General features: G+C 47.3%; 1 protein-coding gene across 1 annotated transcript; it reads left to right on the top strand.

Moving 5' to 3' along the window:
- Positions 1-814: 814 nt before the first annotated feature.
- Positions 815-23,884, top strand: ccdc74a (coiled-coil domain containing 74A). Its single transcript, XM_085962079.1, has 7 exons — positions 815-871; positions 9,214-9,291; positions 17,022-17,163; positions 18,142-18,355; positions 19,869-19,969; positions 20,813-20,869; positions 23,577-23,884. The coding sequence occupies exons 1-7, from the start codon at positions 847-849 to the stop codon at positions 23,710-23,712; spliced, it is 753 nt and encodes a 250-aa protein (XP_085818205.1). The 5' UTR covers positions 815-846; the 3' UTR covers positions 23,713-23,884.
- Positions 23,885-27,087: the final 3,203 nt, after the last annotated feature.

Below are 27,087 nucleotides of genomic sequence, written 5' to 3'. Positions count from 1 at the left end.
GAGAGCAGCAAATATCTAAGAGAGCAGCAAATATCACACAGAGCAGCATAACACCTGCGTGGGTCAAGCATCGGCAGCGTCGGGTCATGCTTTGCGCCACTTTCGGCTTTCAGAGGTTTTCTGGTTTCGGATGTGCGGATAAAGGCTGGTACACTATCTCTTATCCGAAATTGGGTGGGGTTCGGCGGGGGTGGGGTACGGCTCGGGGGTCGGTGGGGGTCGGGTTCGGCGGGGGGGGGGGCGGGGGTCGTGGTCGTGCGCATTTCGGTTTTCAGAAGTCATGCTTTGCTCGACTTTCGGCTTTCAGAGGTTTTCTGGTTTCGGATGTGCGGATAAAGGCTGGTACACTTACGCTGAGCAATTTCGGTTTTCAGAAGTGCGGAAAAATGCTACACTATCCCTTATCCGGCTAGGCCTGTAAGTCGTGCGCCACTCTGGTCATGTCGTGCGCACGACTTACGCTGAACGAAAAAACCTTCGGTTTTTAGAGGGTTTCGGTTTTCGGAAGTCCGGATAAAGGGTAGTCTACCTGTATCTGATCATCTATTTCATTGCAGTTTGTGGGACCTTGCTGTGTGCAAATTGGCTGCTGCTTTTCCTACTTTACAACATTGACTGCAATTCAGAAGTACTTCATTGGCTGCGAAGCATTTTGGGACAGCCTGAGATGATGAAAGGCGCTATATAAATGCAAGTTCTTTACTGAAAATAGCTCAGCAACTTTCTAGAAAGGATTCGCTCCCTGGTAACGGATGGCATCCTTTGTCCCTCTTCTCATACTGTTTATTTCTATACCTAACAAGGATTGGTTCTTCTTTTGCAACAGATCTCCATTTTAAGGTGATAATGAACCAGAGGGTGACCCATCAAGGTAAGTGTTTCATCAGTTTTTATCTCCTGTTTAGTTAATTTTGTCTTTTCCTTACCGCTCAAAGTCTTACTAAAAGGTTGCCCACTGACAGACCAGCCAGTTTATTTAAAAGCTCCCCGATGGCCTAGTGGGTAAAGGCAATGTGCGGCATAGCACAGAGCCACACTGACCAGAAGGCCCCTGGTTTGGTTCTTGCTCCATGCTCCGTTAGCTGATGGAGCCCGGACAGCGGTTGGGTTGCGATGATTGGTCTTGGGGCCCCTGAAAGAGGGTGGGTGGTGGGGGGCAGGAGTTGGAAACCTCAGCCAGGGTTCCTGTTCCTGCTGGGTATTGTGTGGGCGTTGGGAGAGGCCAGGATTGAGCTTAGTTGTGGTGCCCACTAGCACCCTGCCAACGCCCACTGTCTGGCCTCACCCATGGGGAAAAATGGGGCAAGTGCTCGGGGGGAGGGGGGGGTTCTCTACATTCACAGAACCATATTCCAGCATGAATCAGAGAAGGGGCAAACATAGGATTAGGAGTCAGCCATTCAGCCCCTCAAGCCTGTTCCGCCATTCAATCATGGCTTATCTGTAACTAACTCTATCTACCCACCTTGGTTCCATATCACTTAATACACTTACAGGAAACTCTCGTTTAAACGGCACCTAATTATCCGGAATTCTCTAATAACCGGCAAAATTCAGGAGTAGGTTTTGAGACTTCCGTATACGGTATAATTGCGGCTGTGTAACCAGGGATCTCGTACCTTTTGCCGTGTAACCATGGCTCCTGCACCTCTGGTTGAGTAACTGGGTCCCCTGTACCTGTGTTACGGGGCTCCGGCACTTCTGGCTGTGTTACGGGGCTCCGGCACTTGTGGCTGTGTAACGGGGATCCGGCACGTCTGGCTGTGTTACGGGGCTCCGGCACTTCTGGCTGTGTAACGGGGATCCGGCACGTCTGGCTGTGTTACGGGGCTCCGGCACTTGTGGCTGTGTTACGGGCCTCCGGCACTTCTGGCCGTGTTACGGGGCTCCGGCACTTCTGGCTGTGTTACGGGGCTCCGGCACTTGTGGCCGTGTTACGGGGCTCCGGCACTTCTGGCTGTGTTACGGGGCTCCGGCACTTCTGGCTGTGTTACGGGGCTCCGACACTTCTGGCTGTGTAACGGGGCTCTCGTACCTTGGGCCATTGTCACTCCATGTCCCTTCTTCCTTATCCGGAATTTTTAATCAACCGGCACCATCCCGGTCCCGTCGGTGCCGGATACCAAAGAGTTTCCTGTACTTAATAAAATTCGATTTCAACTTTGAAATTTTCAATTGACCCCCAGCCTCAACAGCTCTTTGGGGCGAGAATTATATATTTCCACAACCCTTTGTGTGGAGAGGTGCTTCCTGACATCACCCCTGAATGGCCTAGCTCTAATTTTAAGGTTCTGCCCTCTTGTTCTGGACTCTCCCACCAGAGGAAAGTTTCTCTATACCCTGTCAACTCCTTTCGTTTTCTTAAACACCTCAATTAGATCACCTCTTCATCTTCTAAACGCAACGCGATACTAGTCTATGCAACCTGTCTTCATTATTTAACCCTTTTAGCCCTGGTTTCATTATTCGGGATCTACTTGGCCTCGCTCTCCTCTGCCAAAACTAGCCACTGCTCTAGGTTCGTCCTCGAAGACAAGGATAATCCTAAGCTTCTGTTGGAATTTGCTGGAGTTCTTTGAGGAAGTAACATATAGGGTGGATAAAGGGGAACCAGTGGACGTAGTGTATTTAGACTTCCAAAAGGCATTTGACAAGGTGCCACACAAAAGATTATTGCTTAAGATAAAAAATCACGGGATTGGGGGTAATATTCTGGCATGGATAGAGGATTGGCTATCTAACAGAAGGCAGAGAGTTGGGATAAATGGTTCATTCTCAGACTGGCAATCAGTAACTAGTGGTGTTCCGCAGGGGTCAGTGCTGGATCCCCAACTCTTTACAATCTATATTAACGATTTGGAGGAGGGGACCAAGTGTAACATATCAAAGTTTGCAGATGATACTAAGATGGGAGGGAAAGTAGTGAGTGAGGAGGACATAAAAAACCTGCAAGGGGACATAGACAGGCTAAGTAAGTGGGCAGAGATTTGGCAGATGGAATACAATACTGGAAAGTGTGAGGTTATGCACTTTGGCAGGAAAAATCGTAGAGCAAGTTATTATCTTAATGGCAAGAAACTGGAAAGTACTGAAGTACAAAAGGATCTGGGGGTCCTGGTGCACGAAACTCAAAAGGTTAGTATGCAGGTGCAGCAAGTGATTAAGAAGGCCAATGGAATGTTGGCTTTCATTGCTAGGGGGATAGAATATAAAAATAGGGAGGTATTGCTTCAGTTGTACAAGGTATTGGTGAGACCGCACCTGGAATACTGCGTACAGTTTTGGTGTCCATACTTAAGAAAAGACATACTTGCTCTCGAGTCAGTACAAAGAAGGTTCACTTGGTTAATCCCGGGGATGAGGGGATGGACATATGAGGAGAGGTTGAGTAGATTGGGACTCTACTCATTGGAGTTCAGAAGAATGAGAGGCGATCTTATTGAAACATATAAGATTGTGAAGGGGTTGGATTGGGTGGATGCGGGGAGGATGTTCCCGATGATGGGTGAAACTAGAACTAGGGGGCATAGTCTTAGAATAAGGGGCTGCTCTTTCAAAACTGAGATGAGGAGGAACTACTTCACTCAGAGGGTGGTAGGTCCATGGAATATGCTGCCCCAAAAAGCTGTAGAAGCTACATCATTACATAAATTTAAAACAGAAATAGACAGTTTCCTAGAAGTAAAGGGAATTAAGGGTTACGGGGAGCGGGCAGGAATTTGGACATGAGTCTAGGTTCGGATCGGTCATGGCCCTGTGGGTAGCGGAGCGGGCCCAGGGGCCATGTAGCCTGATCCTGCTCCTATTTCATGTGTCTAATTCTGTTAGATTCAGGAGATGGTTCTGTGATAGTAGATTGGCGGTTAGGATCAGATCAGCCATGATCTTATTGAATGGCGGAGCAGGCTCGAGGGGCTGATTGGCCTATGTGGTAAACCACTGTATACCTGTCTGTATGTGTAATGTGTATTCCACTAGGTACAGGTCTGGACATGCCTCGGCTGACTCCTCCCACTATTCCAGGTATATAAGTGACTACCTCCCAGTCCCTTAGTATTCTGGACGGGTCGACCACTCGAGACAAGACCTTCATTCTTTAGTTAATAAAAGCCTGGTTGTTACTCGCTTAACCTCAGTCTTTGGAGTAATTGATGGCGCATCAGCCTACTCCTGCTCCTATTTCTTATGTTCCCCATTACCATGCAACCCAGCTTCATAATTTAACCCTTTTAGCCCCGGTTTCATTCTGGTGAATCTGCGCTACATCCCCTCCAAAGCCAGTATACCCTTCCTGAGGGGCGGTGCCCAGAACTGAACGCAGTGCTCCAGATAGCCAGAGCTTGATATAACGAACATAATTTCCACCTCTTTGTATTCCAGCCCCCTTGAGATGAAGGCTCTCATTCCATTAGCCTTTTCAATTACTCTTGTACCTGTCCACTAGCTTTTAGTGATTTCTGTACTTGGACCCCAGAATCTCTCTGCACCTCCACAGTTCCCAGCTTCGCACCGTTTAGAAAATACTCTGATCGATCTTCCTTGGATCCAAAATGGATGACCTCACATTGAACTCCATCTGCCACAGTTTTGCTCACTCACTTTATCAATGTCCCCTTACAACGTTCTGCTCCCATCTACACTATTTACTGCCCCTCCTAACTTAGTGTTGTCAGCAAACTTGGATATATGGCTCTCTATTGCTTCATCTAGGTCATTGATAAATATAGTGAAAAGCTGAGGCCCAAGTACAGATCCCTGGGGGGACACCACTAGTCACATCCTGCCACCAGTATAACCTATACTGGGAGTTTGCTCAATGCTACAATGTTGTCTTACTAGACTGGGTAAGGCTGTGTCAAGAACAGAAAAAGGAGAATGAGCTCAACAGATCAGATACAGTCTGTAGTGTCGGGGGCTCTTCCCCCAAGCTGGGAATAAGTAACTACGGGAAACACTGTCAAGGAGCTAAACCTCCATGAAACTCTCGATCTGATGCTACCCCCAGGGAAGGTGTTACCAATCACACAGCATCTGTGTAAGAGGGCAAGGCACAGCAGGGTAAATTCACCAACCCCATGCTCCCTGGTTTGCAGTTGATGGGGGAATGTAGGATGGCGATAGAGCTACAACACTTCTGGTCTAGATGTGTACTGTTTGTAGCAGCTCGAGGCTCCTGACAACTAAATCCCTTCCACAGGATCAGTGATATCACAAAATCTATGCTGCAAGTCACATCAGTATAAAAACCCTCTGCTACTGTTAGAAACTATGCAAAACTACATTCAGTGCACCATATTTATAGTAACTCATTTACCCAAAAATAGCCTGCAGAAAGGAAAGTTAACTTCGTTCATTGAATTAACTTGATAGATCCCTGCAGTGACAGAGTTTGCAGTCAGTTACTGTAACACGCTGATGTTAAAGTTAGGTTTATTCCACTAATGTTGGTTAAACAGCAATTGGTGGAGAAAACCTGCCTCTGGCATCACAGTCTGCAGTCTGTAGAACAGACAACTATTGGCTCAGCAGTGTCCTGCTGGCACGCCTGGCATTCTCTTCTGACCGGCCCTGTGAATAACTATCAGCGCATTCATAAGAACATAAGAACATAAGAAATAGGAGCAGGAGTAGGCCAATCGGCCCCTCGAGCCTGCTCCGCCATTCAATAAGATCATGGCTGATCTGATCCTAACCGCTCTTGCAGTACGAATTGTAGAATGGTTCAAGAAGGCAAACCTATCCCAGCCTCCTCAGTGAGGTGAAACGGGCCTATTGCATATAGTGAAAGCAGGATTGGACAGATGCTGATTGGGTGGGTGGAAGAGGGAAAAGCAGGGAGGAAGCAGATGAGTGAGATTCCAGGGTTTGAGGAATGTACAGTGTGGGAATTGAACACTAGAGGTACAGAGGGGGTCGATACACAGAATAATAAACTAGGGTCCAGAGAAGTGGGGACTCGGGAAGCAAGAGGAAACAAAAGGAAACAACTGCAGAGCAGTGAAAGAATGAAGCAGGCGAAAAGGAGGGGAAACCGAGAAATAAGAAGGATGAGAGGAAAGCCAGAGAAACAGCAGCCAAATAAATATTAATTAGTTGAGAGGAAAAAACTGGAGGCAGGAAAATAATGAGGAGTGGAAAGGTTGTCCGGGTGTAAGGTGGTGCTGTCACATTTCTCATTACACATGCCCTCCGAAACATTCCAACTCTTAACTGTGGAAATACTTACTTTCTGTGTTTTTAATTGTGCGTGTGTCTTTAATTGTGCATGTGTCTTTAATTGTGCGTGTGTCTTTAATTGTGCGTGTGTCTTTAATTGTGCGTGTCTTTAATTGTGTGTGTCTTTAATTGTGCGTGTGTCTTTAATTGTGCGTGTGTCTTTAATTGTGTGTGTCTTTAATTGTGTGTGTCTTTAATTGTGTGTGTCTTTAATTGTGCGTGTGTCTTTAATTGTGCGTGTGTCTTTAATTGTGCGTGTGTCTTTAATTGTGCGTGTGTCTTTAATTGTGCGTGTGTCTTTAATTGTGCGTGTGTCTTTAATTGTGCGTGTGTCTTTAATTGTGCGTGTGTCATTGAGCACGCAGCTGTGGGGTAGACGTTTTGATTAAGTTCCACTGGGAATTGTGGAAAGCAACCATTTGTGTTTGATGTGGGGGTGGGGGTTTAAATTTGTGGGGGGCGGTTTGATGGACCGGAGTAGGTAACTCTAATATAAAACCAATATAATTTATTCAGTAGCAGCGTCTCACTTCCATCCATGTAAAATAATGGAATTGATTATCAGGAGTAAACTTGAGGATTATCTGTATAATAACTTAGTAAACCGCAGTCAACTCTGATTTAGAAGGGGGAAGATCCCACCTGGCCATCTTCCTCGGCTTCTGTGAAGCGACAGGCCAAGCAGACCGTGGAAAGGTACAATATCATGCAGCTGGACTTCCGAAAGGCATTTGACAAAATTCCATACAAAAGGCCAGCAGTCAAAGTCTAAGCTGTAGGATTCAGGGTAAACCCTGGGAATTGGCTGAAGGGTAGCAAGCAGTGGGTGTTTTTACAGGGGTGAGGAGGGCGAGCACTGAGTGGGATACCACAAACTTTAAAAAAAAAGAACTGGATTCAGAAACTCAGTGTAAATTGATCATATTTGCAGATGATACCAAACTAGGAGGGTCGGTGAAATCAGAGGAGGGAGCTCAAAAAATTAAGTTGGACAAAATTTGTAAGTCAGCAGTACAATGGCAGATGAAATTTAAACTAGCCAAGTGTAAAGTGCTGCACGTCAGAATGGCAATAAGTGCCTAACATCGAACCTAGGAGTCTAAGTAGACTGATGGTCGACATGCCCAACCCGCACCGAGCACCAATCAACAATGCAAATAGGACGTTGAACTACATAGCCAAAACAGTACAACAGAGGCCAGAGGAAGTGATGATTCAGCTGTACAGGGCTCTGGTCAGACCGCACCTAGAATACTGCATCCGGTTCAGTTCACCCAGACATGAGGGAGATATTCAAGTGCTGGAGGTGGTGCAGAGAGGAGCCACAGGGCCGACTTACAGCGTCAGGAGCCTGAGTTACGAGAAAAAACTGGAGAAGCTTGGGCTTTTCAGCTTGGAAAGAGACACCTGAGCGGTGGCCTCGTAGAGAGGGTAGGGCCACTCGGGGATAACAGAGAGACTCTAATTGTGGAGGGTGACGGTATGACAGGAATATTACATAACTATTTTGCCTCGGTGTTTTGAAATGATAGTGGAAGTGGGAACATTCGGTGTACTACAGCAGGATATGGAACAACTGTCAGGGGTAACAGTAGTAAAGGAATTGGTTCTGAAAGTTTTAGCAGAGATCAAGGTGGATAAGTGACTGGGCAATGATGGTTGCACTCTAGGCTGGTGAAGGAAGTCAGAGTGGAGATAGCAGAGGCTCTGGCCACAATTGTTCAATCCTTATACAGTATATGTGAATTTTGCTGTGGGATTGGAGAGCACCCGTGTTTAAGAAGAGGATGAACCAGGTGGGAGACCAGTTAGTCTAATGTCAGTTGTGGGCAAACTCCTACAATCCATAATCTGAGGTAAAATTAGTGAGCATTTAGAAAGGCAGGGGTCAATTAAGGACAAAATTATTAAAGGCAAAGTGTGTTTACAAATGTAAATAGTTTTTTGAAGAATTGACTGATTGGATAGATAAAGGGAATGCAGTAGATGTATTTGTGGATTTTCAGAAGGCATTTGATAAGGGATCTTACAAGAGGCTTATCAGAAAAATTCAGGCATATGGTACAAAATGAAAAGTACCAGGCTGAATAGAAACAAAAGCAAAATACTGTAGAAAATGCTGGAAATACTCACTAGGTCAGGCAGCATCTGTGCAGAGAGAAACAGAGTTAACGTTTCAGGTCAACCGGTCAGAACTGGCAAAAAAGTCAGGCTGAATAGAGAGTTGATTAGTGGACAGAACTCAGAGGGCAGGGGGTCAGCGCTGGGCCACTTTTATGTTTTCAGTATATAAATCTGATTTGGACTTGGGTCTGGGGAACACTCTCTCGCAATTTGCTGGTAACACAGAAGTAGGACATTTGGCAAAGTGAGGAGGAATGTAAAAGACTTCAGGGAAAACATGGGCTAACAGAATGGGTAAAGATGTATGTGGATAAGTATTTTGGGAGAAAACACAAGGAATGGCAGTACAAGAAACTTTGTGCTATCTGGCACCGACGGGACCGAGCTGTTGCCGTCCCATCAAAACTGCCGGACAAACCAGCGCTAATGTTGAAACATACGGAGATTTTGAGCTCCGTATCTGGCAACAAACCCTGTTGCTTAGCAACAGCTTCTAAACAGTCCGCCGTACCTTGCAAGCGTCTCTGTAGCTTAGCAACAGCTTCAGCGAGACCTTGCAGAGCCTGACTGGTGGGGAAAAAAAGCAACGAAAAGAAAAAAAACCTAACGAAACGGCTCCTGATTTTTGCCAGTGGCTCGAGCATTCCAGACAGTTAACCTCCGGATAAACCAAAGTTTCCTGTATATACCCAATGGAAAGGCTGAGAGGCAGAGACCGTTGCATCTTTTAAAGGAAAATTGGATCAATATTTGAAGCAGAGGAAGATACAAGGCTTTGAGGAGATAGAACGATGAGATTATTTTTGGATTGCTCTAGTAAAGAGCCAGCACAGACACGATCGGCTAAATGACCTGCTTTGTTGTATGTTTCAGCAGGGAGTTCATCGTGCGTTAGTCCAACTGGCTCGTTCACAGATGCTGCCCAGTTGAGTTGCAGGGATCATTCTACAGGTAAATATGCAATGAGATCACCACCTTTTAGGTTATCAATCCTCATCCTTTGAGCTGTTGAGCCTGTATCGACGTGTAGTAAAAGCTGCATCTCTACCACTCCTCCCCTGCTGGTTAGAAGTGCTCCAGTGTGGTTACACTGGTATTAGGGACCCTTGAGTTCCCTATAACTCAAGTGGCTCTTCAGTCTGTCCTGTGTTCCAATATAATGTACACTGGAGTGTTCATTAAATTACCTGTCTGAGAGCTGAATATAAGCAGCTCCACAGAAAAGGTGTCTTTTTTATTAAATTGGTCAAAATGGGAGAGGTGGATGAAGAGGGGAGGAGGAGGTTCCTTTCTCTCGATCTCTGTCTGCCTCCCTCTCCATCTCTCTCCCTCTCCCTCATGTTACTGATCCAAGGCAGTCTGTAATTTGTGTAATTGTTATTGGACCCTAACTTTAAAAAGCTGACTTTTGTCTGTCTTTTTTATCTTTTTAGTTTGTTTTATTTCAATTTTTTTGTGTTTCACTTCCAATTCTCTCTTTCTTTAACTTTTTTAAAGTCTCATTTAAAAAAAACCATATTTTCCCATTTTCCCTTTGCTGTGCGCTGCAGTTTAGATCCAGCAGCTGAGGGAATTGAGAGATTTAAAAAAAACTAAATACTGGAGATGTGAAATAAAAACAAGAAATGCACAACAGATCCATCAGTGCCTGAAAGGAGAAAATACCACAGTGTCCTAATCAAGAGATGGGAAGGGAAGTTCAGTGGTTACGATGCTGCTGAGGGTCCGACTGTCGAACAACAAATCCCCGTCTCCCAGATTCTCGCCTAAAATGGCAACCAATTTCTTCTCTCTTCAGATGCTAGCAAATCTGTTGTGTGTTTATTTTAAAAATTCATTTTGGGATGTGGGCTCGCTGGCGTGGCCGGTATTTATTGCTGATCCCTAGTTGCCCTGAGAAGATGGTGGTGAGCTTTCTTTCTAGCAGTTTGATGCAGCTGAGTGGCCTGCTGGGCCACTTGAGAGTCAACTCCGTTGGTGTGGGACTGGAGTCACGTATAGGCCAGACTGGGTAAGGACGGTAGGTTCCCTTCCCTAAAGGACATTAGTGAACCAGTTGGGTTTTATAACAATCTGACAGCTTTCAGTCACTTTTATTGATAGCTGCTTATTATTTCCAGATTTTTTAAACTGAATTCAGATTCTCAAACTGCCATGGTGGAATTCTCTGGATTATTAGTCCAGAACTCTGGATTACTGGTCCTGTAACATAACCGCTACACTACTGTACCCTGGCATGATTCCAGCACTCTGGTTTTGAGATTATGAGAGCTCTGTCCAGCGGTAAGGACTGAAATCCACATTATATAAGTTGCATTCCTGCTGCATTGTAATTCTAAATGATAATTTCATGTTGTCCAAACCAAAATCTAAAGGGCTTGGGCCTCCCATAGTTGTGTTTTATGATGTCAGGAAAAAAGTACAGTAGTGTAACCGATGCCTTGGAGTGAATCGTTTCCTATTAATGGATGGACTGTTTTCTCCCTCCTCTCTGAAAGGTGCTGACCCTTGCTGGGGTACCATTCCATGGGCACCTGCAACCCCCTGGCACCTTGTCCAATTGGCCGATCAACATGTGTGAGCCTAAACATTTGGGTGTTGGTGCTAAATTGACTGTGGAAGACCTCACAACTGAGCCTGATGTCCGTAAGCCAATTTTTCAGCAACTGTTGTTGGATAGTGGTTAGGAGTGAGCAGTCTGGTCCATTTTTCAGCAACTGTTGCTGGATAGTGATTAGGAGTGAGCAGTCTGGTCCATTTTTCAGCAACTGTTGCTGGATAGTGGTTAGGAGTGAGCAGTCTGGTCCATTTTTCAGCAACTGTTGCTGGATAGTGGTTAGGAGTGAGCAGTCTGGTCCATTTTTCAGCAACTGTTGCTGGATAGTGGTTAGGAGTGAGCAGTCTGGTCCATTTTTCAGCAACTGTTGCTGGATAGTGGTTATAGGAGTGAGCAGTCTGGTCCATTTTTCAGCAACTGTTGCTGGATAGTGGTTAGGAGTGAGCAGTCTGGTCCATTTTTCAGCAACTGTTGCTGGATAGTGGTTAGGAGTGAGCAGTCTGGTCCATTTTTCAGCAACTGTTGCTGGATAGTGATTAGGAGTGAGCAGTCTGGTCCATTTTTCAGCAACTGTTGCTGGATAGTGGTTATAGGAGTGAGCAGTCTGGTCCATTTTTCAGCAACTGTTGCTGGATAGTGGTTATAGGAGTGAGCAGTCTGGTCCATTTTTCAGCAACTGTTGCTGGATAGTGATTAGGAGTTAGCAGTCTGGTCCATTTTTCAGCAACTGTTGCTGGATAGTGGTTAGGAGTGAGCAGTCTGGTCCATTTTTCAGCAACTGTTGCTGGATAGTGATTAGGAGTGAGCAGTCTGGTCCATTTTTCAGCAACTGTTGCTGGATAGTGATTAGGAGTGAGCAGTCTGGTCCATTTTTCAGCAACTGTTGCTGGATAGTGGTTAGGAGTGAGCAGTCTGGTCCATTTTTCAGCAACTGTTGCTGGATAGTGGTTAGGAGTGAGCAGTCTGGTCCATTTTTCAACAACTGTTGCTGGATAGTGGTTAGGAGTGAGCAGTCTGGTCCATTTTTCAGGCTAGATCCCATGGCACTGTTCACTGAGGAGCAAGGGAGTTCGCCCAGTGTCTTGACCAACATCTATTCCTCAACCAACATCACCAAAACAGATCATCGGTATACTTCAGCTCACCAAACCTATGCTGCCTGTACCCTATCTGTGGAATTAAGGGGAAGGTGGCAGGAATAAAGGGTGGTGGTGGATGGATGTTTTTCAGACTGGGAGGTGGTTTGCAGTGATGTTCCCCAAGGGTCAGTTGTGAGTCCATTACTCTTTTCAGTTTTTATAAACGACCTAGACTCAGGTGTAGGGAGCAGCATCATAAAGTTTGCAGATGATTCGAAACTTGGCAAAGCACCCCCTTTAAAACTGTACCATTTAGCATGTATTGTCTCTCCTCATTCTCCCTACCAAAATGTATCACCTCACACTTTTCTGTGTGAAAGAGATCTTCAGAGGCCTTAAATTTAAAATAATTGGCAGAACATCTAGAGGGGAGATGAGGAGAATTTTTTTCTCATAACCTCTCTGCCTCCCATATTAACTTTTTCAATTCCCTCCTGTACTCTCCATAATCTTGCTGGTTATTAACCGAATCTTGCTCCTGACATTTCACTTCAAAAGTACTTCATTGGCTGTAAAGCGCTTTGGGATATCCTGAGGTCATGAAAGGCGCGATATTAATGCAAGTCTTTCTTTGTTTCCTAACTGCGGACAGTATAAGGCAGAGTCAATAACAAGGCTACATAACCAGATGAAAGGCTAATAATGCTCCTAAAGTATATTAAAAGCTGGCAATCGGCTTCAGTCCTGAGCATTCAAAGACCTGTGTACACAGTGCATCACACTGGCTTATCACGGCGATTGTACAAAGTCACAAGAGGTTGTGGAAATACAAAGAGCCTTTGCCGTAGTTATCTGAACCTTGAGATCATAGTTTTGTTTTATGTTTATTGAAATATTGCTATACATGAAGATTTAATTTAATTTAATTTAGTTCATTTGCATGGTTGACAGAAGTCTTGGCTGTACATTCTACTGGTAGATGTGGGTGTTACAAGTTTAAGATATGGCCATGGCTATTTTCTCGGATACAGCAGCCCTTGTTACTCCCCTAAGCGGTCTGAGCGTCTTATGTTTAGGGATGCGCCTGTACTGTCCAATATCTAACTATATGATCATGTAACCCAGGGCTGTATTGTAACAATAGTACCTCCTAAAGATCTGAACTGAATATTCATGTCTTCCTCACATGACCTCGAGTCTCTGCAATCTTTTCACAGGTGGGCAGAGAAAACGTGTGGTAAGATGAGAACATAAGAAATAGGAGCAGGAGTCGGCCCTTTGGCCCCTCGAGCCTGCTCCGCCATTCAATGAGATCATGGCTGATCTGGTCTTGGGCTTAACTCCACTTCCCTGCCCGCTCCCCATAACCCTCGACTCCCTTATCGTTCAAAACTCTGTCTATCTCCACCTTAAATATATTCAATGACCCAGCCTCCACGGCTCTCTGGGGCAGAGAATTCCACAGATTTACGACCCTCAGAGAAGAAATTCCTCCTCATCTCAGTTTTAAATGGGCGACCCCTTATTCTGAAACTGTGCCCCCGAGTTTTAGATTCCCCCACGAGGGGAAACATCCTCTCTGCATCTACCCTGTCGAGCCCCCTCAGAATCTTACGTGTTTCAATAAGATCACCTCTCATTCTTCTAAACTCCAATGAGTATAGGCCCAACCTGCTCAACCTCGCCATCACCCGTTTTATACCAGCACACATAGTGGAGAGCTACCCCAGTGAGTGGTGAATCTTTGGAATTCTCTACCCCAGAGGGCTGTGGAGGCTCAGTCGTTGGGTAAAGTCAAAACAGAAGGCGATAGATTTCTGACTAGTAAGGGCATCAAGGGATATGGTGATAGGGCCGGTGAATGGAGTTGAGGCAGAAGATCAGCCATGATCTCATTGAATGGCGGAGCAGGCTCGAAGGGCCGAATGGCCTCCTCCTGCTCCTATTTCTTATGTTCTTATTATGTTCTTATTCTTCATAAGACAACCCCCTCATCTCCGGAATTAACCTCATGAACCTTCTCTGAACTGCCTCCAATGCAAGTATATCCCTCCTTAAATAAGGAGACCAAAACTGCACGCAGTACTCCAGGTGTGGTCTCACCAGCGCCCTGTACAGTTGTAGCAGGACTTCCCTACTTTTATACTCCCTTCCCTTTGCAATAAAGGCCAACATTCCATTAGCCTTCCTAATTACTTGCTGTACCTGCATGCTAACATTTTGTGTTTCATGTACAAGGACCCCCAGATCCCTTTGTACCGCAGCATTTTGTAGTCTCACTCTATTTAAATAATAATTTGCTTTTTTATTTTTCCTACCAAAGTGGATAACAGCAACATTTAATAGTTTCTCACCATTTAAAAAATATTCTATTTTGGCAAATGTTACCTGCCACTTATCAGCCCAAGCCTGAATGTCATCCAGGTCTTGTTGCATGCAGGCACGGACTGCTTCATTATCTGAGGCGTTGCGAATGGAACTGAACACTGCAAACATCAGCGAACAGCCCCACTTCTGACCTTATGATGGAGGGTAGGTCATTGATGAAGCAGCTGAAGATTGTTGGGCCTAGGACACTGCCCTGAGGAACTCCTGCAGCGATGTCCTGGGGCTGTGATGGTTGGCCTCCAAGAACCACAACCATCTTCCTTTGTGCGAGGTATGACTCCAGCCAGTGGAGAGTTTTCCCCCCCGATTCCCATTGACTTCAGTTTTACTCGGGCTCCTTGGTGCCACACTCGGTCAAATGCTGCCTTGTTGTCAAGGGCAGTCACGCTCACCTCACCTCTGGAATTCAGCTCTTTTGTCCATGTTTGGACCAAGGCTGTAATGAGATCTGGAGCTGAGTGGTCCTGGCGGAACTTAAACTGAGCATCGATGAGCAAGTTATTGGTGAGTAAGTGCCGCTTGATAGCACTTTCAGTGACACCTTCCATTACTTTGCTGATGATTGGGAGTAGGCTGATGGGGCGGTAATTGGCCGGATTGGATTTGTCCTGCTTTTTGTGGACAGAACATACCTGGGCAATTTTCCATTTTGTCGGGTAGCTGCCAGTGTTGTAGCTGTACTGGAACAGCTTGGCTTGAGGTGCAGTTAGTTCTGGAGCCTAAATCTTCAACACTACAGCTGGGATGTTGTCGGGGCCCATAGCCTTTGCTGTATCCAGTGCGCTCAGCCGTTTCTTGATATCACGTGGAGTGAATCGAATTGGCTGAAGACTGGCATTTGTGATGTTGAGGTACTCCGGAGGAGGCCGAGGTGGATCATCCACTTGGCACTTCTGGCTGAAGATGGTTGCAAACGCTCCAGCCTTGTCTTTTGCACTCACGTGCTGGGCTCTGTCATCATTGAGGATGGGGATGTTCATGGAGCCTCCTCTTCCTGTTAGTTGTTTAATTGTTCACCACCATTCATGACTGGATGTGGCAGGATGTCAGAGCTTTGATCTGATCCGTTGGTTGTGGGATCGTTTAGCCCTGTCTATAGTGTGCTGCTTCTGCTATTTAGCAAGTATTCCTGTGTTGCAGCTTCACCAGGTTGGCACCTCATTTTTAGGAATGCCTGGTGCTGCTCCTGGCATGCTCTTCTACGGTCTTCATTGAACCAGGGTTGGTCCCCTGGCTTGATGGTCATGGTAAAGTGAGATATGCCAGGCCATGAAGTTACAGATTGTGGCGGAATACAGTTCAGCAGCCGCTGATGGCTCACAGCGTTTCATGGATGTCCAGTTTTGAGCTGCTGGATCTGTCCTGAATCTATCCCATTTGGCACGATGGTAGTGCCACACAAAACAATGGAGGGTGTCCTCAGTTTGCCGATCGGACTTTGTCTCCACAAAGATTGTGCGCTGGTCACTCCTGCCAATATTGTCATGGACAGATCTGCGATAGGTAGATTGGTGAGGATGAGGTCAAGTAGGTTTTTCTCTCGCGTTGGTTCTCTCAGTCTGGCAGGTATGTCCTTCAGGACTCAGCCAGCTCGGTCAGTAGTGGTGCTACCGAGCCAATCTTGGCGATGGACATTGAAGTCCCCCACCCAGAGTACATTCTGTGCCCTTGCTACTCTCAGTGCTTCTTCCAAGTGGTGTTCAACATGGAGGAGTACTGATTCATCAGCTGAGGGAGGGCAGTAGGTGGTAATCAGCAGGGGGTTTTCTTGCCCATGTTTGACCTGATGCCCTGAGACTTCATGGGGTTTGGAATCAATGTTGAGGACTCCCAGGGCCACTCCTTCCTGACTGTATAGCACTGTGTCACCACCCCTGGTGGGTCTATCCTGCCGGAACATACCCGGCTATGGTGATAGAGGAGTCTGGGACGTTGGCTGATGGGTATGATCCTGTGAGTATGACTGTCTGGCTGTTGCTTGACTAGTCTGTGGGACAGCTCCCCCAATTTTGGCACATGTTCCCAGATATTAGTGAGGAGGAGTTTGCCGGGTCGACTGGGCTCGGGGTGCCGTTGTCGTGTCCAAATCCAATGCCTAGGTCGATGCCGGGTGGTCTGACCGGTTTAGTAGTTCTTGTACCTTTTTGCAGCGGTTTGATACAACTGAGTAGCTCGCTAGGCTGCATTTCAGAGGGCAGTTAAGAGTCCTGGCATGCTCTTCTACAGTCCTCATTGAACCAGGGTTGACCATTGCTGTGGGTCTGGAGTCACATATAGGCCAGACCGGGTAAGGATGGCGGGTTTCCTTCCCTAAAGGACATCAGTGAACCAGATGGGTTTTTACAACAATCCGGTAGTTTCATGGTCACCATTACTGATACGAGCTTTTTATTCCAGACTTATTTAGTTAACTGAATTCAAATTCACAAACCGTCATGGTGGGATTTGAACTTGTGTCTCCAGATCATTAGTCCAGGCTTCTGGATTACTGGTCCAGTAACATGCTACCGTACCCGTGTAGTGCCGTCCTATGTTCATTTGCTATAATAATCTATATTATTATTGGAAGTACAGTTCTTCAGTTCAAAGAATTGGGCCATTGCCTCCCTGAGGCCTCTGACAATCTTGTAACTGATTCCATTGTATTCTTGTTGCAGGCAGAAAGCATTCTCAGAGAGGTAACCAGCGCCGTGCTGCACTGCCAGACGATGGGGTCAAGGAGCAGAGGGCAGCACTGAAAGAGCCACAGAAGCACAGCTCCACTCGGCGGAAGCTCTGCACAGAGGCAGCTCACAGGAGGTACAGCGTCGCACATGAAGTGCAAGAGGTTCCCCCATCCTGCAAAGCAGCCAGCTCTGCAGTCCCACAGTGAACACCTGCAGTTAGTAACCTTCGGGCCAGGGCGGGCTGCACTGAGATTGAAATATTCCCAGCCTTTATGTATCAAACCACACACTCCGAATTGGAGATTGGCAAAACCTCATGGATCCTAATCATGGTATAAGTATTGGAGTTTGTACGCCAGTATGTTGAAATGACAACCGAGTTAAGCACCGAATGCATGATGCGTGGCAAACCAGGTGGCACTGTGGGTTAGACATTGGCTTTTCACTTCTGGGGTCTGAGTTCAAATCCAGCTCTGACTGATGGGATGAAAGTCCCCTCCACCTGCTGGCTGTAAGGGTCCTATGTGAAATGAGTTTGGCCAGTCTCAGCTCTGTTCATGGTAGACACGGGCCTGCAGCACAAAACATTGCATGATTTGACATTGATTGGCAATCTCATTCAGATAGGCCTAAGGATGCCTGGTATGGGAAATGGGGGGGAAATGCCACGCTGGCGCAATAGAGGGTGCTCATCTGATGCACAGTAAAGCTCCCCCTTACTCTGCCCCAACAACAGACCGCAGCCCCAACCTCAGAAGACTCCCTCCTACAGCACAGTAGGACTTTTTAAAAACCATTTCCCACACAAGCCTCTCTGGGTAAATTAGGGCCAGTTTTGTGCTGTGTGCCCACTAAGAACAGGATTGAGATCTGCCTAAAATTGCTTCACATAGGACCCTTCCATCCAGCAGACAGAAGAGACTTTCATCCCATTAGTCTGGGCTAGATTTAAACCCAGGTCCCAGCGGTGAATGGCCAGCTTCGAACCCAACACACTCCCCAGTTCCTGGACGTTCAAGTTTCCTGACGCCTGTAGGGAAAATATGAAAATGTAAAATTTCTCTAAGGGGATAAATTGTGCTTCACACCAACAGTGATTCATCTGTTGTAGGAACAGTGGGCCGGGAGCCTCCCAGCAGACCTGTCCAGTATTACCTGTGCTGACTGTTCATCCAGAATTAGACGAGGCACAGATGCTCATCACATCGCTCACTCCCCTTTTGATCCAGATAGATCCTTCTGGGTCACCTCGGGCTCCGACATTGCAGGAATGCGCCATCATCGTACGGCACTTGCACAACACCAGCAGCCTACAGTCTCAGGAGGTAAGAACGTTAGGTTCTGGGAGCTTTTATACCTGATATTCTCCTTGGGCTCGGCATCACTGCCCACTCCCCATTCCCATTAGAGGACCTTGTGTCCCTACAACCCGGAGTGCACCTTTACCCTACCCAGTACCTCGGTAACTGCAGCGAGACCCAGCTGCACTTCAGCTAACTGGAATATATCTCAATGTGCCACATGATCGAATACATACACACTATTACACCGAGGTTCGGGCTGTAAACCAGCAGACAAATGAACTTCAAACAGGTAAAGGAACAGAAATGACAAACTTTACTTTTCTCCTCAAAGTATCAAAACAGCAATGACACTCTGCACTAACCCTCTGCATAAAATGGAACCTTTAACTATGGTCACTGACTTATTTGACCAAACTACTCCCACTGAGCAAGCTGATTGAGCCCAGTCTCCCTGGCTTCAGACTGACTTAGTCAGCCACAGGTGTACAGTACCATCAAAATCCTTTGAAGATATACCGACTCTCAGGATGTTGAAGAAGTGTATCTCTCATAACTTGTATCGACAGTCATTCACAAATTGTTCACTCTGTCTCCACCAGCACATCTGCCACTTCCATGCTTGGCATGTCTGTCTCCACCTAAACTGCCAAGTTGATCAAATTGAATAGAAAAACATGTGAGCAGGCAGTTTATTTAATACTCATCAAGGTGAGGGATGTTCGTGCTAGGAACAGGTGACAATGACATAACTGTACCAGCAATCCCAGCTGGCCACTCAGGTTTCCTGTAAATCGGACGTGACTGACTCATGGGGTACTTAGACATCTGGGCAATCACCTTACACAGTCTTTATCAATTAGTTGATACTATTTTTCCCTATTTCCTGCTGCCCCTCCCCCCCTCCTGATGACACCCACCCTATGCTGGGGTACAGTTCCTTGGGTGCTGGTCACCCTCTGGCACCTCCCCAGTGTCCATTCATCCTGTGTGAACATAGCCAGTGAGTGTTGGCAGACGATTCACCCAAGAGGGAAGCCCAATCCTCTGCTCTCCTAACGTACATACCGTCCCCTTCCTGGGGGATCACTGACCAGCGATTGGGAATGGGACGCTAGCTGATTTCCTCTCCATAACCCAGGAGTGCTGAGGTCAGTTATTGTGCATCTACAGCTAACTCATCACTGATGGGGAATTGAGTCTGGGACCGTCTGGTTAGACTTGGTTTACCATCTGGGCCATCGGGACACTCACTATATTTGTATAATGTTGCGTAATGCTGTGTTACAGTATTAGTTCATGCAGCAGCATTGTGGTCTCACTGATCTAACTGGCATAAACCCTACTCTGGAGAAGAACTAGGAGCAGGAGTAGGCCATTACATTAATGGATGCATTACAAATGCTGTCGGCTGGAAGAGAGAGTACAACAGGCTCCCAGGGGCAGGGAATGAATTAACATGAGGTGGCCTTTGATGCTTTCCTTGTCGATCATCCCACTGTTGATACAATAATGCACATTCAATGGTCTCTCTTAGCTCCTACGCTTGAAGACGAATTTGAAAGATCTGTTGTACTCCAACAAATGGACTCCGGACGCCTACCTCCTCGCCAAGGCTTACCTAGCTGATCTCAGTCGGTGAGTGGAGGGCATGTTTATCAGTCTTGTGGGAAGTACAATAGTGGATTGTTTTGTAACTGAATTGGGAATAGAGGGAGACTCCCTTGGGATCACATAGAGCAACTGAGAATCAATTCATGGACTACAGCTGTTGTACCCCATATGGAATTTCCCAGCCATAAACTTCCCTTTCTATAAGCTGTAACATCGTTAGCTATTTTACACATACTGTAAATTCCAAATCACTGGGAGCCTTTGGCTAAAGTCTGTTTTGTATCCATTCTCAAAATAGCATTTCATATCTGGTTAGCACTTAGTTTCAGCGAGAGTGCTGCAGTCTTCAGAACTAATTCTTATTCTCCCGTCGCCCATAACCCCTCTCTGCCAGGGAATCGATGCGAATACATGTTTGATGGGAGGCCACACAATGCTAACTCTTTCAGAGGAGCACGGTGTCACACCTCGTCACTTGGCGATGCCCAAGGCAATGACCGATAGTTACCCAACAGGGGCAGAGTTTGAGGTGTGAGAGACCAGGGGAAGAGACGGGCCTCAAACCCTTCTGGGGATCATGGACCCCGCCTGGACTTGTACAGACGGTTAATGAGGAGTTAACAGCAGCTTCCATTACTTTACAGAGCTGCGTACAGGAGCCCTCGGGGCTGTCCTCAATGTTAACTGATCCCAGGGTGATGGCTGAACAGCCAGGTCCTTGTGATATGTTGTGCAAAAATGAAAAACTAGAATCATTTGCCCTCAATATAAAGAGCTGTTCAGGCTCGAATACTATTAAAGTAATGGTGTGTGCGAAACAGTCCAAGGCAAATGATTGTCTCAAGGTTTAACTTTGTGTCTTCCCAGGGAACGGGATGTTGTGCAACTGCCCAAAGTGCCTTTGAAAGAGCCGCCTAAAAAACTGTAAGTCCACTGAGCATTGCTGTGTCAGCCTGCAGCCTTCACACCTGTACTGGGAAAACAATGAACGCACTTGAGATTTTATCATTAAAATATCACTTGACATAGAGAAGTGTTGGGCAGTTTTCCCATTTCGTGTGTAACTCTGACCTAAGTCGTAGCTAACTCAGGCAGGGCAGTTTTAATACAAACAAGGGAATGAGGAGTGACTTTAAGGGGCAGGTTAAAATGTTTTCAGTATGTGGAGTCCAGAGGAGGTTTGACTTGAGTACAAACGAACACTAAGTTTACTGGAGACTGTATTGACGATCCAGAGAGCATCAGCAATGAAGGTTCACATAGCTGGAGTTTAGTAATGCGAACTAACATAGCGTAAGAGAATAGCCGCCAGGAGCTATGGTATAGTATGGCTGTGCTCGTCCCTGTGTACTGGAGTGTGCGGCCCTCACAGCCTGCCCACCCACTTACAGAGCTCCCACTCCCGCCTGCCTCTTCGCAACCTGCCCGCTCCCAACCCCCCACCCCAACACATGGCCCTCTAGCGTTCGCTGCCCATTGAGCTCCTCCCTCTAGTATTTCAGCTCGCCCAGCCTAGCACACGGATGCTTTTTGGACCCCACTAACATCTTGACTCTGCTGCCTCAGTGCTCCAGCCTCACCCGCACTTTGTCTGGGCCATGCGAGTCACACAGTGAGTGCCCCTGGGCTGGTCTCGTGCTCCAGCTGCAGGGGCGGGGAACCTGGGCAGGAGCAGGAGCTGAGGTGAAGTGTGGAAATAAGTAAAAGGGAATGAATCAAATAAAAAAAAACACCGTTCGTGGGTCGGGTAAAATCCCTTCACAGGGAACGGTTTCTGGGCTACTTGTTGGCCCAGAATGCAGGGCCTGGCAGTGCCCTCACAGACCTGGGCCCCTAGAACAACCATGCTAACTCCAAGAGCTACATTTGCCCCAGATAAAGGGCAATGTGAAAGCCGATGGCACTGGCTTGTAAGCGAGCGGCTGGGAGGCTCTGCTCTTTCCACGACCCTTCAATCACCTCCCCCGACCCAGCTCTTTGGAGGGGGCGTGTCAGGAGTGGGGGGGGGGGGGGGGGGTCACCGGCGGGGGGAGTCCAGCTATTTTCGGGGCCATTTCCTTTTGCTGTTGAAATGTGCCTGCAAACAAAATTGGTGTCTATTGTTGGCAATCGTGTAGAAAACACGGCAGAGAGTGCAGGGCAATGTGAGTGCAGGGCAATGTGAAAGATCAGACCCAGGGCCGTAGGACCTGGTTACTAATGTTTGTGTTTTGTTAAATGCCTCCCCATCTCTCCTGAAGGCGTTGAATCCTGCTGAGCTACAGGTTCCACAGGCACCAGAGCACTTTCATACCTCACCCAATCTGCATAAATGGGTCGTGTGTGTTGGTGGGCAATCCAACCACAGGGCAGCACAATCGAGCCCAATCTTGTTTACAGCCAACGTCCACACAAGAGGACTGCCCAGGGGAAGGGTGGGGGGTCACTGGGTACTGACCAGTAGCAGGAACGCTGGCTGGTCTATTTACATTCCCGAGCCCAAGGGGCAGCACTGAGGCTGCAGCTTCCTAGCTGTGATCAGTTGGCACAACAGGAATCATACTGCTGGTCGGTGCGCGTACTGCTATCCCAGGCGCTGCACACTGGTGTTGGGTTTATATAGGATATTGTCATATATCCCTATTGCCCTTATGTGGAGGTATAATAGAATAGTACCGCACAGAAGGCGGCCATTCGGCCCATCGAGTCTACACTGATTCTTTCGAAGAGCAATCCAGTTAGTCCCACTCCCCCGCTCTTTCCCCATATCCCTGCAATATTTTTCCAATTCCCTTTTGAAGGCTACTATTGAATCTGTATCCACCTCCCTATCAGGCAGTGCATTCCAAATCCTAAACACTCGTTGCGTAAAAAAAGTTATTCCTCCTGTTGCTTCTGATTCTTTAGCCAATCATCTTAAATCTGTGCCCTCTAGTTATTGACCCTTCAGCCATTGGAAACCGTTTCTCTTTATTTATTCTATCAAAACCCTTCATGACTTTAAACACCTCTATCAAATCTCCTCTTAGCTTTCTCTGCTCCAAGGAGAACAACCCCAGCTTCTCCAGTCTCTCCACGTAACTGTAATCCCTCACCCCTGGAACCATTCTAGTAAATCTCTTCTGCACCCTCTCCAAAGCCTTCACGTCCTTCCCTAAAGTGTGGTGTACAGAATTGGACACAACGCTCCAGGATATTGTGATACATCCTTTACCTCTAATACAGGTTTGAGGAAAACTAAACACTGAAAGGTCTGGTTAATATGCTTTATTAAATAAATCAATCAGATAATAAAACACAACCCCATACATGTAGTGTACATGAGATTTGGAGATAATTATGCTCACATACTGAGGACTCCTTCAGGAGGTCCCAAGTGTGCCGTCTTGACTGCTTACGCTAGCCTCAGCAAGACGAGGTTGAAAGTCCCCAATGAGCTCTCGTGTCTGTATCTTTGAATTTACAGCACAGAAACAGGCCATATAGTGTATTCTACCTGGTACACCTACACTTACAACTGGGACACAAGGAGCCGACAGAAATGGGATTTAATTTGCTGGAAAATTGCAGATCTCGCGACCAGTCTCGAGCTCCACGGTGCAGCAGCCCCTGTCTTTACCCCTGCTCTCAGACTTGTGCTCTCACTCCATAGGCCTGAAACTGTGCTGCCCACAGCAGACAGAGTCATTCTCCCTGCACTGAAGCAGACGGTGGGGAACCGAGCCACAGAGCGACAGAGGCGACTACAGGCCGTGCAGAAGAACCGCTACCGGAAGGTTCTACTGTAGCACTCTGATTCACTGAGAGACTCCAGCGCACAGAAAGCTCTATGGTCACTAGATTTATATCTGCACTTAATAATCCGGAGCACATGCACTCTTGTGGACTTTTGTGTGAATGGACAGGCATTTGTTAGACAGGGGAACCTGCTTTACTATGCATTAAAAATTCCTTAAACTACCTCCAGATTCCATCTTCTATATTAATACTAACGGGAAATGTGCAGGCAGTCTGCTGCAACCAGGTACAAGGTAGTGGCAGCAACTCAGGAGCCCAAAGCCTGTGTGAATGATGATAGCCAGGCCTTGATCATTGACTTGATTCCAGCTAAAAGCAGCCTGGAATTGGATACAGTTGGGAACTAAAGCCTATTGGCAGCCATCATAAAGGGAGAGCCACCTGGGAGTTCATCCCATGCTCTGGGAGAAGGGCTGCGTACATTCTGGATTGCATGCTGATGTGACAGCCATTTCAAACCAGACTTATCCTTTTTTTAAGCGGAGGAGCACCTTTATTGGTCGCTCCCTTTCTCTGGGTTCCCTATATCAGTGAAGGGTGATGACTACCAGCGCAACCAATACTTCTCTTAATCAGCTGCTACGAGAGGCAGGGGAGGGGCCTGCAGCGTCTGGTAATTACAGCTGGACACCGGGGGGGTAATATGGGTACACACCCATTATGGCTTTTTTTTTATTTGTACACAACAGTGGGAGTACCTTCACCACACGGACTGCAGCAGTTCAAGAAGATGGCTCACCACCTTCTCGAGGGCAATTAGGGACGGGCAATAAATGCTGACCGTGCCAGCGACGCCCACATCCCACATACAAAAAAAAGTGAACCGCTGCAGTCCGTGTGGTGAAGGTACTTCCACAGTACTGTTAGGGAAGGAGTTCCAGGATTTTGACCTAGTGACAATGCAGAAACGGCTATATATTTCCAATTCAGGTTGGTGTGCGACTTGCAGGTGGTGCTGCTCCCATGCGTCTGCTGCCCTTGTCCTTCTAGGTGGAAGAGGTCACGGGTTTGGGAGGTGCTGCCGAAGAAGCCTTGGCGAGTTGCTGTAGTGCATCTTGTAGATGGTACACACTGCAGCCACGGTACGCCGGTGGTGGATGGGGTGCCAATCAAGTGGGCTGCTTTGTCCTGGATGGTGTCGAGCTTCTTGAGTGTTGTTGGCGCTGCACTCATCCAGGCAAGTGGAGAGTATTCCATCACACTCCTTACTTGTGCCTTGTAGATGGTGGAAAGGATACCGTGAGTCAGGAGGTGAGACACTCGCCACAGAATACGCAGTCTCTGACCTGCTCTTGTTGCCACAGTATTCAAGTGGCTGGTCCAGTTAATTTCTGGTCAATGGTGACCCCCAGGATGTTGATGGTGGGGGATTCGACGATGGTAATGCTGTTGAATATCAAGTGAAGGGGGTCAGAATTTCTCTTGTAGGCGATGGTCATTGCCTGGCACTTGTGTGGCGCAAATGTTTCTTGCCACTTATTAGCCCAAACTGATGAGCTCACAGGAACACGTCTCCCATTATCTCAGTGGGTGATTACAGGAACACGTCTCCCATTATGTCGGGGGGGTGATTACAGGTACACGTCTCCCATTATGTCGGGGTGATTACAGGAACACGTCTCCCATTATGTCGGGGGGTGATTACAGGAACACGTCTCCCATTATGTCGGGGTGATTACAGGAACACATCCCCCCATTATGTCGGGGTGATTACAGGAACACGTCTCCCATTATGTCGGGGGGGTGATTACAGGAACACGTCTCCCATTATGTCGGGGGGTGATTACAGGAACACGTCTCCCATTATGTCGGGGGGGTGATTACAGGAACACGTCTCCCATTATGTCGGGGGGTGATTACAGGAACACGTCTTCCATTATGTCGGGGTGATTACAGGAACACGTCTCCCGTTATGGCGGGGTGATTACAGGAACACGTCTCCCATTATGTCGGGGTGATTACAGGAACACGTCCCCGATTATGTCGGGGTGATTACAGGAACACGTCTCCCATTATGTCGGGGGGGTGATTACAGGAACACGTCTCCCATTATGTCGGGGGGGTGATTATAGGAACACGTCTCCCATTATGTCGGGGGGTGATTACAGGAACACGTCTCCCATTATGTCGGGGTGATTACAGGAACACATCTCCCATTATGTCGGGGTGATTACAGGAACACGTCTCCCATTATGTCGGGGGGTGATCACAGGAACACGTCTCCCATTATGTCGGGGGGTGATTACAGGAACACGTCTCCCATTATGTCGGGGGGTGATTACAGGAACACGTCTCCCATTATGCCGGAATGATTACAGGAACACATCTCCCATTATGTCAGGGTGATTACAGGAACACGTCTCCCATTATGTCGGGGTGATTACAGGAACACGTCTCCCATTATGTCGGGGTGATTACAGGAACACGTCTCCCATTATGTCGGGGTGATTACAGGAACACGTCTCCCATTATGTCGGGGGGTGATTACAGGAACACGTCTCCCATTATGTCGGGGTGATTACAGGAACACGTCTCCCATTATGTCGGGGTGATTACAGGAACACGTCTCCCATTATGTCGGGGTGATTACAGGAACACGTCCCCCATTATGTCGGGGTGATTACAGGAACACGTCTCCCATTATGTCGGGGTGATTACAGGAACACGTCTCCCATTATGTCGGGGTGATTACAGGAACACGTCTCCCATTATGTCAGGGTGATTACAGGAACACGTCTCCCATTATGTCAGGGTGATTACAGGAACACGTCTCCCATTATGTCGGGGTGATTACAGGAACACGTCCCCCATTATGCCGGAATGATTACAGGAACACGTCTCCCATTATGTCGGGTGATTACAGGAACACGTCTCCCATTATGTCGGGGTGATTACAGGAACACGTCTCCCATTATGTCGGGTGATTACAGGAACACGTCTCCCATTATGTCGGGGTGATTACAGGAACACGTCTCCCATTATGTCGGGGTGATTACAGGAACACGTCTCCCATTATGTCTGGGTGATCACAGGAACACGTCTCCCATTATGTCTGGGTGATTACAGGAACACGTCTCCCATTATGTCGGGGTGATTACAGGAACACGTCTCCCATTATGTCGGGGTGATTACAGGAACACGTCTCCCATTATGTCAGGGTGATTACAGGAACACGTCTCCCATTATGTCGGGGTGATTACAGGAACACGTCTCCCATTATGTCTGGGTGATTACAGGAACACGTCTCCCATTATGTCGGGGTGATTACAGGAACACGTCTCCCATTATGTCAGGGTGATTACAGGAACACGTCTTCCATTATGTCGGGGGGTGATTACAGGAACACGTCTCCCATTATGTCGGGG

Source organism: Somniosus microcephalus, chromosome 19 (assembly GCF_052327205.1).
Source record: "Somniosus microcephalus isolate GS21.2 chromosome 19, FLI_Smic_1.0, whole genome shotgun sequence".
NCBI lineage: Eukaryota > Metazoa > Chordata > Chondrichthyes > Squaliformes > Somniosidae > Somniosus > Somniosus microcephalus.
The sequence above is the reverse complement of the archived record's forward strand: the minus strand, read 5'-3'. Positions and strand labels throughout refer to the sequence as shown.

Coding starts and splice junctions, on each gene's coding strand:
- ccdc74a (XM_085962079.1), top strand. CDS start 847: ATGAACCAGAGGGTGACCCATCAAG. Junction 17,164..18,141: donor ACAGAGGCAGCTCACAGGAG/GTACAGCGTCGC, acceptor CATCTGTTGTAG/GAACAGTGGGCCGGGAGCCT. Junction 18,356..19,868: donor GCAGCCTACAGTCTCAGGAG/GTAAGAACGTTA, acceptor GGTCTCTCTTAG/CTCCTACGCTTGAAGACGAA.